Below are 14,325 nucleotides of genomic sequence, written 5' to 3'. Positions count from 1 at the left end.
AGGCAGTAACACAGCAGAGGCAGTAACACAGCAGAGGCAGCACAGTTACACAGCAAAGGCAGTAACACAGCAGAGGCAGCACAGTTACACAGCAAAGGCAGTAACACAGCAGAGGCAGCACAGTAACACAGCAGAGGCAGCACAGTAACACAGCAGAGGCAGCACAGGAACACAGCAGAGGCAGCACAGTTACACAGCAGAGGCAGTAACACAGCAGAGGCAGTAACACAGCAGAACCCTTTCATGGCAGCTTCTTAGCAAGCGTGCGTTTAGCTAAGTCATTATTTCCCTTGTACACGACCTGAACTCTGCAATCAATTATTTCAGGCTGGTTTTGTACAATACAAACAGTGTAAATAGCCCAGAGGACACTGGGAAGACTCAAAGGAATCCTGGATGGATACTTCCTGTTTGATCATCACATTAGGAGAATACTGGCCAATTACGGAGTAACAGGCGCACAGGATAGGGAACGCACTGATGAGGAGAGACAAATTTCTTGGTGAATAAACACAATTCTGATTCTGATGTTTGAACAGTTTGAGGAGAACAACCTTTTGGAGTTTTGTATGATGCCTTTGCCTCAATTACTGAATTCCTTGGATGGAAGTGGGTGCTGGTACTGTCCTAGAAAGGACATTGTGTTAAATTAACTATGAAAAAAAGAAAAGAGTATTTTTTGTCCACAGTTAGCTATTTGTTTGCTGTTTAGCCAGGTATGATAGGATAGTCAGGCTGCAGGTGGGCAGGCAGACTGCAGGGGGGCAGGCTGGCTGCAGGGGGGCAGTAAGGGGGCAGGCAGGCTGCAGGGGGGCAGGCAGACTGCAGGGGGGCAGTAAGGGGGCAGGCAGGCTGCAGGGGGGCAGGCAGACTGCAGGGGGGCAGGCTGGCTGCAGGGGGGCAGTAAGGGGGCAGGCAGGCTGCAGGGGGGCAGGCAGACTGCAGGGGGGCAGTAAGGGGGCAGGCAGGCTGCAGGGGGGCAGGCAGACTGCAGGGGGGCAGTAAGGGGGCAGGCTGGCTGCAGGGGGGCAGGCAGGCTGCAGGGGGGCAGTAAGGGGGCAGGCAGGCTGCAGGTGGGCAGGCAGACTGCAGGGGGGCAGTAAGGGGGCAGGCAGGCTGCAGGTGGGCAGGCTGGGTGCAAGGGGGCAGTAAGGGGGCAGGCAGGCTGCAGGGGGGCAGGCTGGGTGCAGGGGGGCAGTAAGGGGGCAGGCAGGCTGCAGGGGGGCAGTAGGGCTGCAGGGGGGCAGTAGGGCTGCAGGGGGGCAGTAGGGCTGCAGGGGGGCAGTAGGGCTGCAGGGGGGGTGATGGATGCACCAGCTGGCCTTTCCTAAAAGGCTCAGACCACACAGGAAGCTGACAGGCTGATGTTGGGGGCAGTGGATCCTCCACCAACATCACACACACACACACACACACAACTTCATCACATGCACACACGGACACACACACCTCATCACACACACAAACTGAAGCCCTCCATTTTGTCTTGACAGGATGATGAAGTGGTTCTCCAGTGTGTTGCCTGCATCCAGAAAGAGAATCGCAAGTTCTGCCTGACCGCCGAGGGGCTCGGCAATCGCCTATGCTACCTGGAACCCACGTCAGAGGCGAAGGTAGGCTCAGCAAGTTACCAACCTCTCTCACTGTCAGACAGAAGAGCTCTCACAGGAAGAACTCCATGTACCTAACCCTACCCTCTAACACTCAGCAGTCAGCAAAGCAACTGAATCATTCAAATCATAGAACAGTTTTCATTTGAATGCTGAGAATTCTTATACTGATATATTGAAACCAAGTCTGAGGGAAGGACGTACTCACCACATAGCCAATCGGATGACATAATCCCTGTGTTTCCATGGAAACCAGATGATTACTTCCAGCGAAGTTGTGGGCCATGCTGAGCAGCAGACAGATGTTCAGCGTTCCACGTCATCAAAAACACAAACAAATGCCAGTTACTGTGGTGTCATGATCCTGGGCCAGTTACTGTGGGTTCATGACCCTGGGCCAGTTACTGTGGGGTTATGACTCTGGCTCCCTGTGGGCCAGTTCAGTTCATACTCAATTCTCCAAAATTACACCTGCTACTTTAACTGATTGTTTCATAAGCTGTTCTGTTGTTTGTCATAATTGCCAGAAGACACATGCCGCTGCGTGCTTTGTTTGGCCTACTATACATCGGCTAAGTGAAGTTTTTTTACAATGACTGCTATCAAGAAAAGTACACAATTATTATCTCATTTTTGTATTATTAATTAGACACGCCATAATTCCCCCCCAGTTTATGCACTACATAGACATGAAAGGTGTCAAAATGTGCATCTCTTTCTCTAAGCGTTGCTTTTGTTTTCTGGAAGGTTCAGTTGTGTGTTTTTGTGTCTAAAAGTAGGCCTACCACAAGCGCTAGCTCGCCAGCCACTGCTAGCATACAAAGTCACAACCCGGAGTGCGTTAGCAACAACTATTGGCACGGTTTACTGGTGCTGCTAATTAAGTTACCCCACTCCAAAAACATTTTAACGATCTGCTACTTTGGCAATCTCCGTTTTCGTTGTTGAGCAGCAGTAAAATAACTGTAATGTACGTTTTGTCATGGAAAGTCGCGATCTTCCCGCTGGGCTGGGTGTGTATCATGTGGACGAGGGCCACGTTTCTCAATTTGGTTTGGAATTACGTCATCACGTAATCTTTGAAGGTTTGCGATCTTTCGGCTTTTCGAGCCTCGTCTCGTGCGCCACTGAGCACTTTCTACAGTCCACCACTTACGTTAGGCTAGGCCATAATAAGTCATTTTGCTACCTACATAACTTGCTAAAACTGACAAAAAATACAGACCAGGGTCAAAGAGTATTGAAGATAGTAGTCTTCTATACTCTGCCAGGGTGGCGATATTGCAGCAAACACAGCTAGCCTAGCTACAACGATGACGTCCCCCTGTTTGTTCTGCCGTTTCGCAGTTAAGCTTCCAGTAGGTAGTGTGAGTTAGCTAGCTAGCGAGCTTGTGTTGTTGATGTTTACATAGTAGATGAGTGCAGGTCGAGAAAGCACATTTTGATGTTACAATTTTGTTTCTGTGACCTTCAAAACGACCAAAAAATGCTGTGTGCCACAGTTATCATCATCAGGTTTGTCTCAGTTTAACGTGAACATGTAAGTATCTCATAAAAACGTGTCTTTCTCCAAATGTTTGAACATTATGAACATTTGATATGAACCTAAACAAGTCATCAGGTTTGGAGGTGAAATAAAGAAATGTCCCAGCTGCAGCGGCCGCAAACAGCTTCACATCTCCCCAGAAATTATACCTTTCTCTAGTTAATTATTTTGTGCAAGTTTTTATTAATTTCAAGGTACGAAACACCAATATTAAAGTTGACAAAAGCAGCCATTTCAGGAAAGTATGCACTTCGTCATCAAAATGACTATTTTTGTAGATATTCATGTAAGGATTTTCAGTGGTTGCCTCCATGGCAACCACTGAAACAATAATGGCACCATTATTGTTTTCCCTATAGCACTGCTTGTTGACAGCAAGGGCCTAATTGGCTTTTCCGCATTGATTGTTCTTTTAATCATAATCCATTAGTATTGACTGAGATTAATTTCACTGTGGCAGGGAAGTCAGGCACATAGACAACACAGGCAGAGAGTATGAGTTAGTGTGTGTGTAGAAGAGAGAGAGATAAAGACTAACCAAGGAGTGCGACTTGGAGTGATTGTAATGTGTATGGGGGCCAGTGTTTCCTCAGTGACTCACCTGGGAATTGGAGAGGGAGAGAGATGAGGAGCAGAGGAAGACTGAGAGGGAGATAGAGGGAAAGGGGGAGGGAGAAACAGGAAGAAGAGTGTTGAAAGGAGATGCCCTCGTCCAGGCTGTGATGCCCTCGTCCAGGCTGTGATGCCCTCGTCCAGGCTGTGATGCCCTCGTCCAGGCTGTAATGCCCTCGTCCATGCTGTGATGCCCTCGTCCAGGCTGTGATGCCCTCTTCCAGGCTGTAATGCCCTCGTCCAGGCTGTGATGCCCTCTTCCAGGCTGTAATGCCCTCGTCCAGGCTGTGATGCCCTCGTCCAGGCTGTGATTCCCTCTTCCAGGCTGTGATGCCCTCGTCCAGGCTGTGATGCCCTCTTCCAGGCTGTGATGCCCTCTTCCAGGCTGTGGTGCCCTCTACCAGGATGTGGTGCCCTCTTCCAGGCTGTGGTGCCCTCTACCAGGATGTGGTGCCCTCTTCCAGGCTGTGATGCGCTCTTCCAGGCTGTGATGCGCTCTTCCAGGCTGTGATGCCCTCTTCCAGGCTGTGATGCCCTCTTCCAGGCTGTGGCTTACTGGAGGAGCCCAAAGAGGAAATAGCAGGGGGTAGCAGCTGACATCAATGCTGATTTAAACTGCACCTTTAAACCAGAGCATCAATTACCCAGAGAGCAGGCAGTTGATGGTGATTTATGGGAGCAGGCGTTCCCTGTCAGAGCGCTACGACCGGAACAACCCTGGTCCCCTCAACTGCGCCCACACACGGGGTGTTGGGTAGCTACTGTAGGTAACTCACTTGGTGCAGAAGAAGAGGATACACAGACTTGGGTTTTCTTTAAATGAAGAACATTTGTTTTTAGTTGTTTTAATAGCAGGACTACTGATGAAAGTGCCGACTCCTCCCAGGTCTGCCAGCAGATCCGTGTTCAACTGAGAGGGCATCTCTGACAGAAAATCGACCTGCCAAGTCATCCCTCTTGCTCTCCTCTCAGGAGGGAAATAAAGAGGCATTCTTTACCCTCCTCCCCTCACCGCCAGCTCCCTTTATTTATCCATCTTTCACACTAAGCATCATTTAAATTCCAAGGCATGAATGGCATCATCGATTCCAAATACATATCCTCACCGAATATTAACTGGTGTTCACAGGATCAGTTAGCAGCAGAAGAAAATTGGGTCAGACAAAGTTTGAAATGAAGGTCAGATGTACCTGTAGATGTACCTGTAGATGTGAACCAGTTTTGGGGAAAGGGGAGGGAGGAAGAGGCTGGTAGTTTTTGGTGTGAATCATTTATCTTGTGGTTGGTCCATTTCTCCCTCTGCCTCATTCTGTCAGGAGACTGGCCCTGCCCTTTCCTGCAGAGTCCTCTTCCTCTCTCTCTCCTCCCTCTCTCCTCCCTGTCTCTCCTCCCTGTCTCTCTCTCCTCCCTGTCTCTCTCCTCCCTGTCTCTCTCCTCCCTGTCTCTCTCTCCTCCCTGTCTCTCCTCTCTGTCTCTCTCCTCCCTGTCTCTCCTCTCTCTCTCTCTCCTCCCTTTCTCTCTCCTCCCTGTCTCTCTCTCTCCACCCTGTCTCTCTCTCCCTCTGTTGGTTCTCCACCCCAAAATGTTTTTTTCTCAATGAGTACAAATAAACAAATAACCAAAACACTTCACATTAATTTACAGAAATGTGAAACTGTCATTCTTACAGGCCTTCTAAGCTGTTCCTCCTTCCTCTACCAAGACACACAAGGCTTGCCCCTCGTATCCTCTGTACTGATGCCTTTTCAAACAAGGCTAAGTACCTCCATGAAACCAAGTGGGATTAGCTCAAGCTGGAGAAGCTTTCCCTGTTTTCGGCCTGTCGTTAAGAAGATTGATGGTTTTAGGTTTGTTCAATCAAACAGGATTGATTTTAGCGATGCGCTGCACCCAAAGACATCTGTGTTATTGCAGTCCTCATACTGCGCGGACCAGAATGTAGAACAACTCAAAAGCAAAGTCAATCACGTGCATCTTGTGATGGATGGTTGTTACTGAAGTTAGTCATGGTTGGCTTTGCATTCTAACCTCTCTTACCCCCCTACCTCTCTCCCTTCCCTCCCTCTCTCTCTTTTTTTCACTCTTGGTATCCCTCTCTCCCTCCACTCCCTCCTGCAGTATGTTCCTCCTGATCTGTGCATCTGTAACTTCGTGCTGGAGCAGTCTCTGTCTGTGCGTGCACTGCAGGAGATGCTGGCCAAGACTGGGCCTAACAGTGAGGGGGTGAGTAACACACACACACACACACACACACTCATAGGCATGCATCCACACTTGTCATTTTACTATCATTCAATACAGGAAGTCAGTGAAAATGGACTCAAAAAAGGCTGGGAGATTATGGTAGTTTTGTGGTTGAGACAGTTTAAGGAGAGGACCGGCCCTGTCCGGTGTCCTGCACCCTGGCAGGCTGGAGGCTGAGCCCTCCTGTCCTGCACCCTGGGAGGCTGGAGGCTGAGCCCTCCTGTCCTGCACCCTGGCAGGCTGGAGGCTGAGCCCTCCTGTCCTGCACCCTGGGAAGCTGGAGGCTGAGCCCTCCTGTCCTGCACCCTGGGAGGCTGGAGGCTGAGCCCTCCTGTCCTGCACCCTGGGAGGCTGGAGGCTGAGCCCTCCTGTCCTGCTAGAGACATCAGCCTGGTGAAGAGCAGAGACACGCAGCCTAATGAACCATCATCAGTCACATTAGCTCAGGTTGCTTGCTGCTAACTAACAACAGTAGCTGAATGAGGGACGTCTTCCTGACACACAAACAATGAGCTTATTCACAGCACACAATGATGCGTTGGTAATTGCTAACATCTTTTCTTTCTCATGGCTGTGCTGCAAGCGATGTAACATGCTGCCATCTCTATCTTCTGTGTATGGTTGTTCATCTCCTCATGTTAGCGCCGTGGACAGGACCGATGGGTATGTCCTTCATTCCTCTCTCTCTGCTCTGGTGCATGTACACCGTAGATTAGACAACCACTTGCCCTCCCATCCTCATTCAAAATGTCTCCTTACTTTACCTCAGTTCACTGGTCTCCAGTGACAACACTCCAAGCCAACACCAAGGAAATGACTAATGACCCTATGGATTGTTTTGCTTGGACAAGTGAGTGGATGGTGTCAGAACACTTACAGACATGACAGAGACACATAAAGCTGAGTATAGATGTATAGGCTATAGACTGCACTGAGTGTTGACATAGAGGCTTTAGACGTAGATGTATAGGCATTAGACTACTCCCCTCATTAGCTATTTCATCACGTCTAACGAGGCAGTAGGGCAGCACCTTGTTGGATAAACATCTACTCAGTGTCGCTTGTGAAGTGATCCTCAGATGGACGGTTATCATGAGGTCATTCATCTGATAACCAGTAACTTATTCTGGGGTTGCTGTGAGGTACATTCTGATTGGTTATCGATTCTCCTCACAGTGACCACAAGGACCTCTGGGTAAAGACAGTTCAAGCAGTTTATAGGTCGCTCACTGAAGGCACACTGACACATCTTTGTTTTGTTTGTTTGAATATCACTCAGCTCCTCCAGACACAGAGGGAGCAGGAACAGATCTTGTGTTGGTAAGGGAAGACTGCAGCTGGTTTGGCAGTCTCAGATAGAGACTCAGTGACACTCGTCAGAGAGTCCAGGTCTCTTAGTGTTCAGTAGCCCTCATCGCTGAGCTGGTGAGTCTGGTGTACCTGGAACTGAGAGGTAAACACTGGCCTGTCCTGGAGCTCTGAGCGCAGACTGGACCCCCAGTGGGGAAATGTGAGCAGGGTTAGGGTTAGGTAACTTCTAGGAGGGTTGGTTTCATCTCTGGGAGGAAGGTGTGGTCTCTAGCGTGAGGGTCCTCTGACGCGAAGACAGACAGGACAGTGAGAGGAGAAATGTACCCTGAACCCAAAACAACGAGACATTTTTAAAAGCAACTGCCTCCGAGCTGTGGTTGCTGGTCTGCTCGGTCCAACTCCACTGCCATTATGACCGCGTCCGATGTAGTCAGATAATAAGCTAGTTCACATTCACCGTTAATAACCAACTTGGTACAAAGTCATATTTAAGGCTGATTTAGTATGCTAAAAACTTTGTCCTGGCTTTTTCTATTTAATCACTTATTTCTCAATGCCGTTTTCCATCCCTATCTAATGAAGCTGTGGGTTTGTGGATGAGCCATGTGAGCAGAGGGCTCTGGCTGTCTGTGTGTGTGTGTGTGTGTCTGTGTGTGTGTGTGTGTGTTCTCCTTTACTCTGTGTCTGTCCTCAGTACTTCCAACTCTCCACCTCTCCTTTGCTCTGAAATGTCACTGGACCAAACACCATCAGGAGTACATGCTTGTTAAATATATCTTCACTCCTGAATCAGTATCCAGTGTGAGGTGATGTGCCAGGGTTAGGGCTGTAGGAACCTGAGGGTGTGTTCAGCTGGACGTGGATATGCACCCGACCTGCAAACTTGTTTCTATAGTCTGAATTTACATTATATTCTCATTATTTGGTTGAAATGACCTAATATGTGTACAAGTTAGCTGTGAAAAAAACGAAAGTTTTCAGACAGTTCAGACAGACGGTTCAGACAGAGCAACACTGGGCTGCCACTGCTGGCCTTTATACGTTCAGTAAGGAGCGGGTTCTTCAGCAGAGCAGCTAAGCCCCACTGCAGTCTGTGATGCATAATCCATGGCAACTGCATCCAAACTGGGAGCTATTGTCTGAGCAAACAGCAGCACAGAAACAGGGTGCACAGGATTGGTTAAGAAAACACTGGCATGCACAATCACATCATAGTTCAGCTTCCATAAGGCACGCTCTGCAGTCACTGCTGTGAGAGCCAGCAAAATAGCCCCATCATCCAAGTAGATTAAGAAAGTCATACAGCCGGTAGACAGATGAAATGCATTTTTAGGAAGTGCATTCACAGTGATGTCACTCTCTCTTACCTCATCGCTTCCTAGAGGCTCGTACGGAAGGTGAGTAGCTGCAGAGCCGAGCTACAGGATGTGATGTCACATCCTTTACTGTAACTACTGTCCCTGTCTGCATCTCTCCTCCGACCCGCGGTGACCTTAGGATTCCCCCCCCCCCCCCCAGCTCTCTTTAATGTCCCCCCCAGCATTAGAGACACAGAGCTTTCATCCCTCCATCCCTCCCTCCACCCCTCCCTCCACCCCTCCACCTTTCCCTCTCTCCTCTTCTAGTCGCGTGATGATGACCCGTATCCCAGTCAAGGATACAGGAGTAAGATGTTGGACTGCATGTCTTATTATGGATGCTACTGGCCAGGAGAGGACTGGCTCTGTATGAGGTCATCACTGTGCGCCAGTGATCTCTCTCCAGATGAATGGAGAGGCTGTTGGTTGTTTTTAGAGTGTAACTATTGTGTGTGTGTCTCCACAGGTGGCTCAGGGAGGAGGACACAGGACTCTTCTCTACGGACATGCCATCCTCCTCAGACACTCTTTCAGTTCCATGGTGACTTGAACACACACACACTCCTAACAACCAAGTCTTTCCACCAGGATGTAGGGTGACATTTAAACAGCTTTCACATGTTTACATAGAATGTGAGCTGTTATGCAAGTGTGCCACATTGTTGAATAGCTCCTCACTTTGTGTGTGTGTGTCTCAGTACTTGACCTGTCTGAAGACGTCCAGGTCACAGACAGATAAGCTGTCCTTTGATGTGGGGCTGCAGGAGGACTCCACAGGTACCCCTCCTTCACCACCACACACACTCCACCACCACACACACTCCACCACCACACACACCACCACCACCACACACACTCCACCACCACCACACACACTCCTTTTCCGGGAGGATTGTTGCTATGGTTAGGGTTCCTGAATGCTCACCTGTCACTCTACCCTCCTCCCAACTTGCACCTACTCATACAGTCAGTCACTTCTCGACCTGTATGTAAGTCAGTATTATGTCATAATTCTGTGTGTGTGTGTGTGTGTGTGTGTGTCTGTGTCTGTGTGTGCTCCTGCAGGTGAAGCCTGTTGGTGGACCATTCACCCTGCGTCCAAACAGAGGTCAGAGGGCGAGAAAGTTCGCATCGGGGATGACCTCATCCTGGTCAGCGTGTCATCAGAGCGCTACCTGGTAGGAGTCCTCACACCAGAGTCACTGAGTCCTCATACCAGAGTCACTACTGAGTCCTCACACCAGAGTCACTGAGTCCTCATACCAGAGTCACTACTGAGTCCTCACACCAGAGTCACTACTGAGTCCTCACACCAGAGTCACTGAGTCCTCATACCAGAGTCACTACTGAGTCCTCACACCAGAGTCACTACTGAGTCCTCACACCAGAGTCACTACTGAGTCCTCACACCAGAGTCACTACTGAGTCCTCACACCAGAGTCACTACTGAGTCCTCACACCAGAGTCACTACTGAGTCCTCACACCAGAGTCACTACTGAGTCCTCATACCAGAGTCACTACTGAGTCCTCACACCAGAGTCACTACTGAGTCCTCACACCAGAGTCACTACTGAGTCCTCACACCAGAGTCACTACTGAGTCCTCACACCAGAGTCACTACTGAGTCCTCACACCAGAGTAATGACTCAGGCAGTGATATCAAGCCAAACACTGTTTACACATCCCATAATGTGACAGAATTTCAGATTATTTTCATCCTCTTAGCTTGAAGAAGATTTTGGCCAAATCGTCTGCCAGCTGTCAACACCCTGATTAAAGGAATCTACTTTGAATCTATTCAGAGTAGTCAATTGAATCTCATTTTGTTTCAGGGGTAAATGGTGTTAGGTGACACAGGGCTGGTTTTGTTCTCATTCAGTGAAATATCACAGATATTGAAGGCTGCTAGCAATGGAAACTTCCTGTTACAACACAAACACTGTCAGAGTTTACAGTTCGAGTCGCTACATAACTAGGAGCTTAGCCTGCCTCTCTTTCTATCTTTCTACCCCCCCCCCTCTCTCTCTCTCTCTCTCTGTCTCTCTCTCTCTCTCTCTCTCTGTCTCTCTCTGTCTCTCTCTCCCTCTCTCTCCCTCTCCCTCCTCAGGCCCTTCCATGACTGTCAGTCTGTCTTCTGCTGTTCTCACAGTCTAGGCCTCAGGGTGGTGATGACTGGGTTGGGGACACAGTCACACACACACAGACAGAGTGACACACAGACACACACACACACACACACACAGACAGAGACACACACTGCCTTCCACGCTGGTGTGTGACCACTGTTCCCCCCAGTGTGTCTCAGACCTCCGCCTGCCATGGCCTGTTTCTAATGCAAACATAGACATGAGCTGAAGCCTGTCTGAGCCTTACAGCCCGCAGACCCAGCAGGGCCAGACCCAGCAGGGCCAGACCCAGCAGGGCCAGACCCAGCTGGGCCATAGCAGGTAAACATCATGTCCTCTGTCCTCCAGCACCTGTCTATCTCCAACGGCAACATCCAGGTGGACGCGTCCTTCATGCAGACCCTCTGGAACGTTCATCCAACCTGCTCCGGCAGCAACGTGGAGGAGGGTGGGTCTCTCTCATACAGGGTTATTAACGTTGTTGGACTTGTCCAGTGGTATACTCAGCTGAGCTCTCTTCTGATAGGTTACCTGCTGGGAGGTCATGTGATGCGTCTGTTCCATGGCCACGACGAGGTGCTGACCATCCCCGGTTCAGAGCACAGCGACGAACAGCAGAGGTGAGAACAGCTGCTGCTCCTGGAGAGAGAGGAGGGTGGTTCAGTAGAGAGAGAGAGAGAGAGAGAGAGAGAGAGAGAGAGAGAGAGAGAGAGAGAGAGAGAGAGAGAGAGAGAGAGAGGAGAGTAGCTGTTGGGCTCATGAGGGACAAGTCACTGCCACTCTCTCCCAGGAGACACAAAAACACGTCAGCCTGCTATCTTTAGCTCCACAATGCTAATGAAGAAATAGTTCAGGGGCCCAAAGTGGGTCGAGACGCCAAGAGCAGATCAGCCAGACGCATGAAGGAGCCTTCGTCTTTCACCTCTAACACACACACGCACACATGCACCCAGGTACACACATACACTAAGGTGCAAATACACACATTCTGTACACTCACAAACTCATCCACACAGACACACACAGAAACACACTGAACAAACACAAGGTGTACAGAGACACAGACACATACACACTAAGGTTCACACACACTGAACTATTATTTTGAGCCGTGATGTGAGGCAAAATACGCAGACAAGGATTAAATACTGGTTGTCAGTTATGTACTCCTGGTACTGTCCTTGAAATGTAATAGACAGAGCTTCTTCAGAGACCCTACATTTTCATCTGACACGCTCCAAACTGTCACCGAGGGGCATCAACAATTCCTTTTATCTCTGGACCCAGTCACCCATACCAGAGATGGCCAGTGTGACTGGGTTATCTGGGCTTGTGTGTTCATGTGACAGCCAGGGTAAACATGATCCTACTCAGGACTAAGACCCCCTCATCTGAGCTAACGTCACGAGGACAGAAGGGAACAGAACGGATAAAAATTATTAAAGCACAACTTAAGACTGTTGATCAAGGTTACGGTTGTTGTTGATCGTATATGGAGATGTGAATACAGTACATCCAGGAGATCCAGGCCAGACCCCTCATGCCCCTCTCCCATACCCCAGGATCGTGAACTATGAGACGGGGAAAGCTGGTGCCAAAGCCCGGTCCCTGTGGAGGCTGGAACCACTACGCATCAGGTGAGCTGCCCTTCATTTGCACTCTGTCATCTCTTCTTCTCTCCCCCTCTCTCCTCCTCTGTCTCTCCTGTCTCCCACCCTCCTCCTCTCTCTCTCCTGTCTCCCACCCTCCTCCTCTCTCTCTCCTGTCTCCCACCCTCCTCCTCTCTCTCTCTCTGTCTCCCACCCTCCTCCTCTCTCTCTCTCTGTCTCCCACCCTCCTCAAATACTGAGTGTGTCTGCTCTGTGAGATCAGACTTCCTGATCCAGACATCCTCTCCTCTCATCTCTCATGTTTTCCTCCTGATTCGGTTTGATCTTCCACAACAGGACATGTCCTGAATACACATTAGCTACATAATTAGTGGAATATTCTCTGGCAGAGTGTTTAGTAATTGCTGTATTAGCACATGCCTTGCTAGCTAATTAACAGCTGGCAGCAAAGTGTGCATGATCTGATATAAGGATATTAGCCTTCGATGGCCTAGTGAGTTGTTTATAAATGTGTGTTTGTGTGCACTCTTGTGTGTGTGTGTGTGACTGTGTGTGTTTGATTGTGTGTGTATGTGTGTGTGTGACCTTGACCCGTGACAGCTGGAGTGGGAGCTACATCCGCTGGGGTCAGCCCTTCCGCCTGCGTCACCTGACCAGCGGTCACTACCTGGCGCTGGCGGAGGAGCGGGGGCTGGTGCTGCTGGAGAGGGAGAGAGCCGACACCAACTCCACTGCCTTCTGCTTCAGAGCCTCCAAGGTCAGCGCACACACTCACACACACACACACACACTCACACACATCCTCAGAGGTGACCTCCATGACTGTGTGGTGCTCAACCACACCCTCTCCACCCTCACTAAAATACATTACAAAGGAACGATCTGTAGCGATATTAACGACCTACTCTCCTTGAACTGGAAAATTGACATCATTTCCAGTGACTAGGGCTGTAGTAGAGTTGTGGTGAAACAGTTCTGCTTTAGATAGTGGTGCCATTACCTTCCGGGTGAGGGTGAGGGTTAGGGTGGGGGTGAGGGTTAGGCTTAGGGTGAGGGTTAGGCTTGGGGTGGGGGTGGGGGTTAGGCTTGGGGTGGGGGTGGGGGTTAGGCTTGGGGTGGGGGTGAGGGTTAGGCTTGGGGTGGGGGTGAGGGTTAGGCTTGGGGTGGGGGTGGGGGTTAGGCTTGGGGTGGGGGTGAGGGTTAGGCTTAGGGTGGGGGTGGGGGTTAGGCTTGGGGTGAGGGTTAGGCTTAGGGTGGGGGTTAGGCTTGGGGTGGTTGTGAGGGTTAGGCTTGGGGTGGGGGTTAAGGTTAGGGTGGGGATGAGAACTAACTTCTGACCTCACCACAGATCAACACATCCTGCTCCTCTCTGGATATTTCCAACTGGAGAGGAGGTGTGTGTGTGTGCGTGCATATATGCACATATGTGTGCGTGCATGTGTGTGCGTACATATGTGTGAGTGTGTTGAGTTCTCTGACCCTCTCCGCTGGCTGGTCTCCCCCCAGGACAAGCTGGAGAGCAGTCCCAAGAGAGACGTGGAGGGCATGGGCGTGGCTGAGATCAAGTATGGAGACTCTCTCTGCTTCGTCATGCACGTGGCCACGGGGCTCTGGCTGTCCTACCAGGCGCCCGACGTCAAGTCTGCCCGCCTCGGCCCTCTCAAGAGACGGGTAAACTCTCCGTCCTGCTGCCTCACGTGGTTAGACCCAGACACATCCTGTAAAATGACATGTAGAAGAGAATCGTAGTAGGGGGGGCTGATGTGAAGGGACTGTGCATGACCGGTCTGTACACACACCCACACACACAGCTAGATGGCCTGTAGTGGAAGCACCTTTTCAGGCCAGTGGATTTTATCACCCATAATATCTAGCTGTCTGACATCTCTCTCTCCCTGTCCTCCCTC

At 50.1% G+C, this 14,325-nt stretch overlaps 1 protein-coding gene across 1 annotated transcript in view; it reads left to right on the top strand.

The window, feature by feature from the left end:
* LOC136949008 (ryanodine receptor 3) overlaps positions 1–14,325 on the top strand; it is an 88,831-nt gene that overhangs the window by 15,270 nt on the left and 59,236 nt on the right. The window contains exons 2-13 of the mRNA XM_067243199.1: positions 1,494–1,613; positions 5,887–5,991; positions 6,655–6,675; positions 8,706–8,720; positions 9,148–9,222; positions 9,380–9,458; positions 9,747–9,859; positions 11,157–11,256; positions 11,335–11,428; positions 12,371–12,445; positions 13,019–13,175; positions 13,925–14,089. Coding sequence (XP_067099300.1) covers positions 1,494–1,613; positions 5,887–5,991; positions 6,655–6,675; positions 8,706–8,720; positions 9,148–9,222; positions 9,380–9,458; positions 9,747–9,859; positions 11,157–11,256; positions 11,335–11,428; positions 12,371–12,445; positions 13,019–13,175; positions 13,925–14,089 — 1,119 coding nt within the window. The remainder of the gene's footprint in view (positions 1–1,493; positions 1,614–5,886; positions 5,992–6,654; positions 6,676–8,705; positions 8,721–9,147; positions 9,223–9,379; positions 9,459–9,746; positions 9,860–11,156; positions 11,257–11,334; positions 11,429–12,370; positions 12,446–13,018; positions 13,176–13,924; positions 14,090–14,325) is intronic.

This window comes from Osmerus mordax, chromosome 9 (genome assembly GCF_038355195.1).
Source record: "Osmerus mordax isolate fOsmMor3 chromosome 9, fOsmMor3.pri, whole genome shotgun sequence".
Taxonomy (NCBI): Eukaryota; Metazoa; Chordata; class Actinopteri; order Osmeriformes; family Osmeridae; genus Osmerus; species Osmerus mordax.
This window is presented reverse-complemented; position numbering and strand designations above follow the sequence as displayed.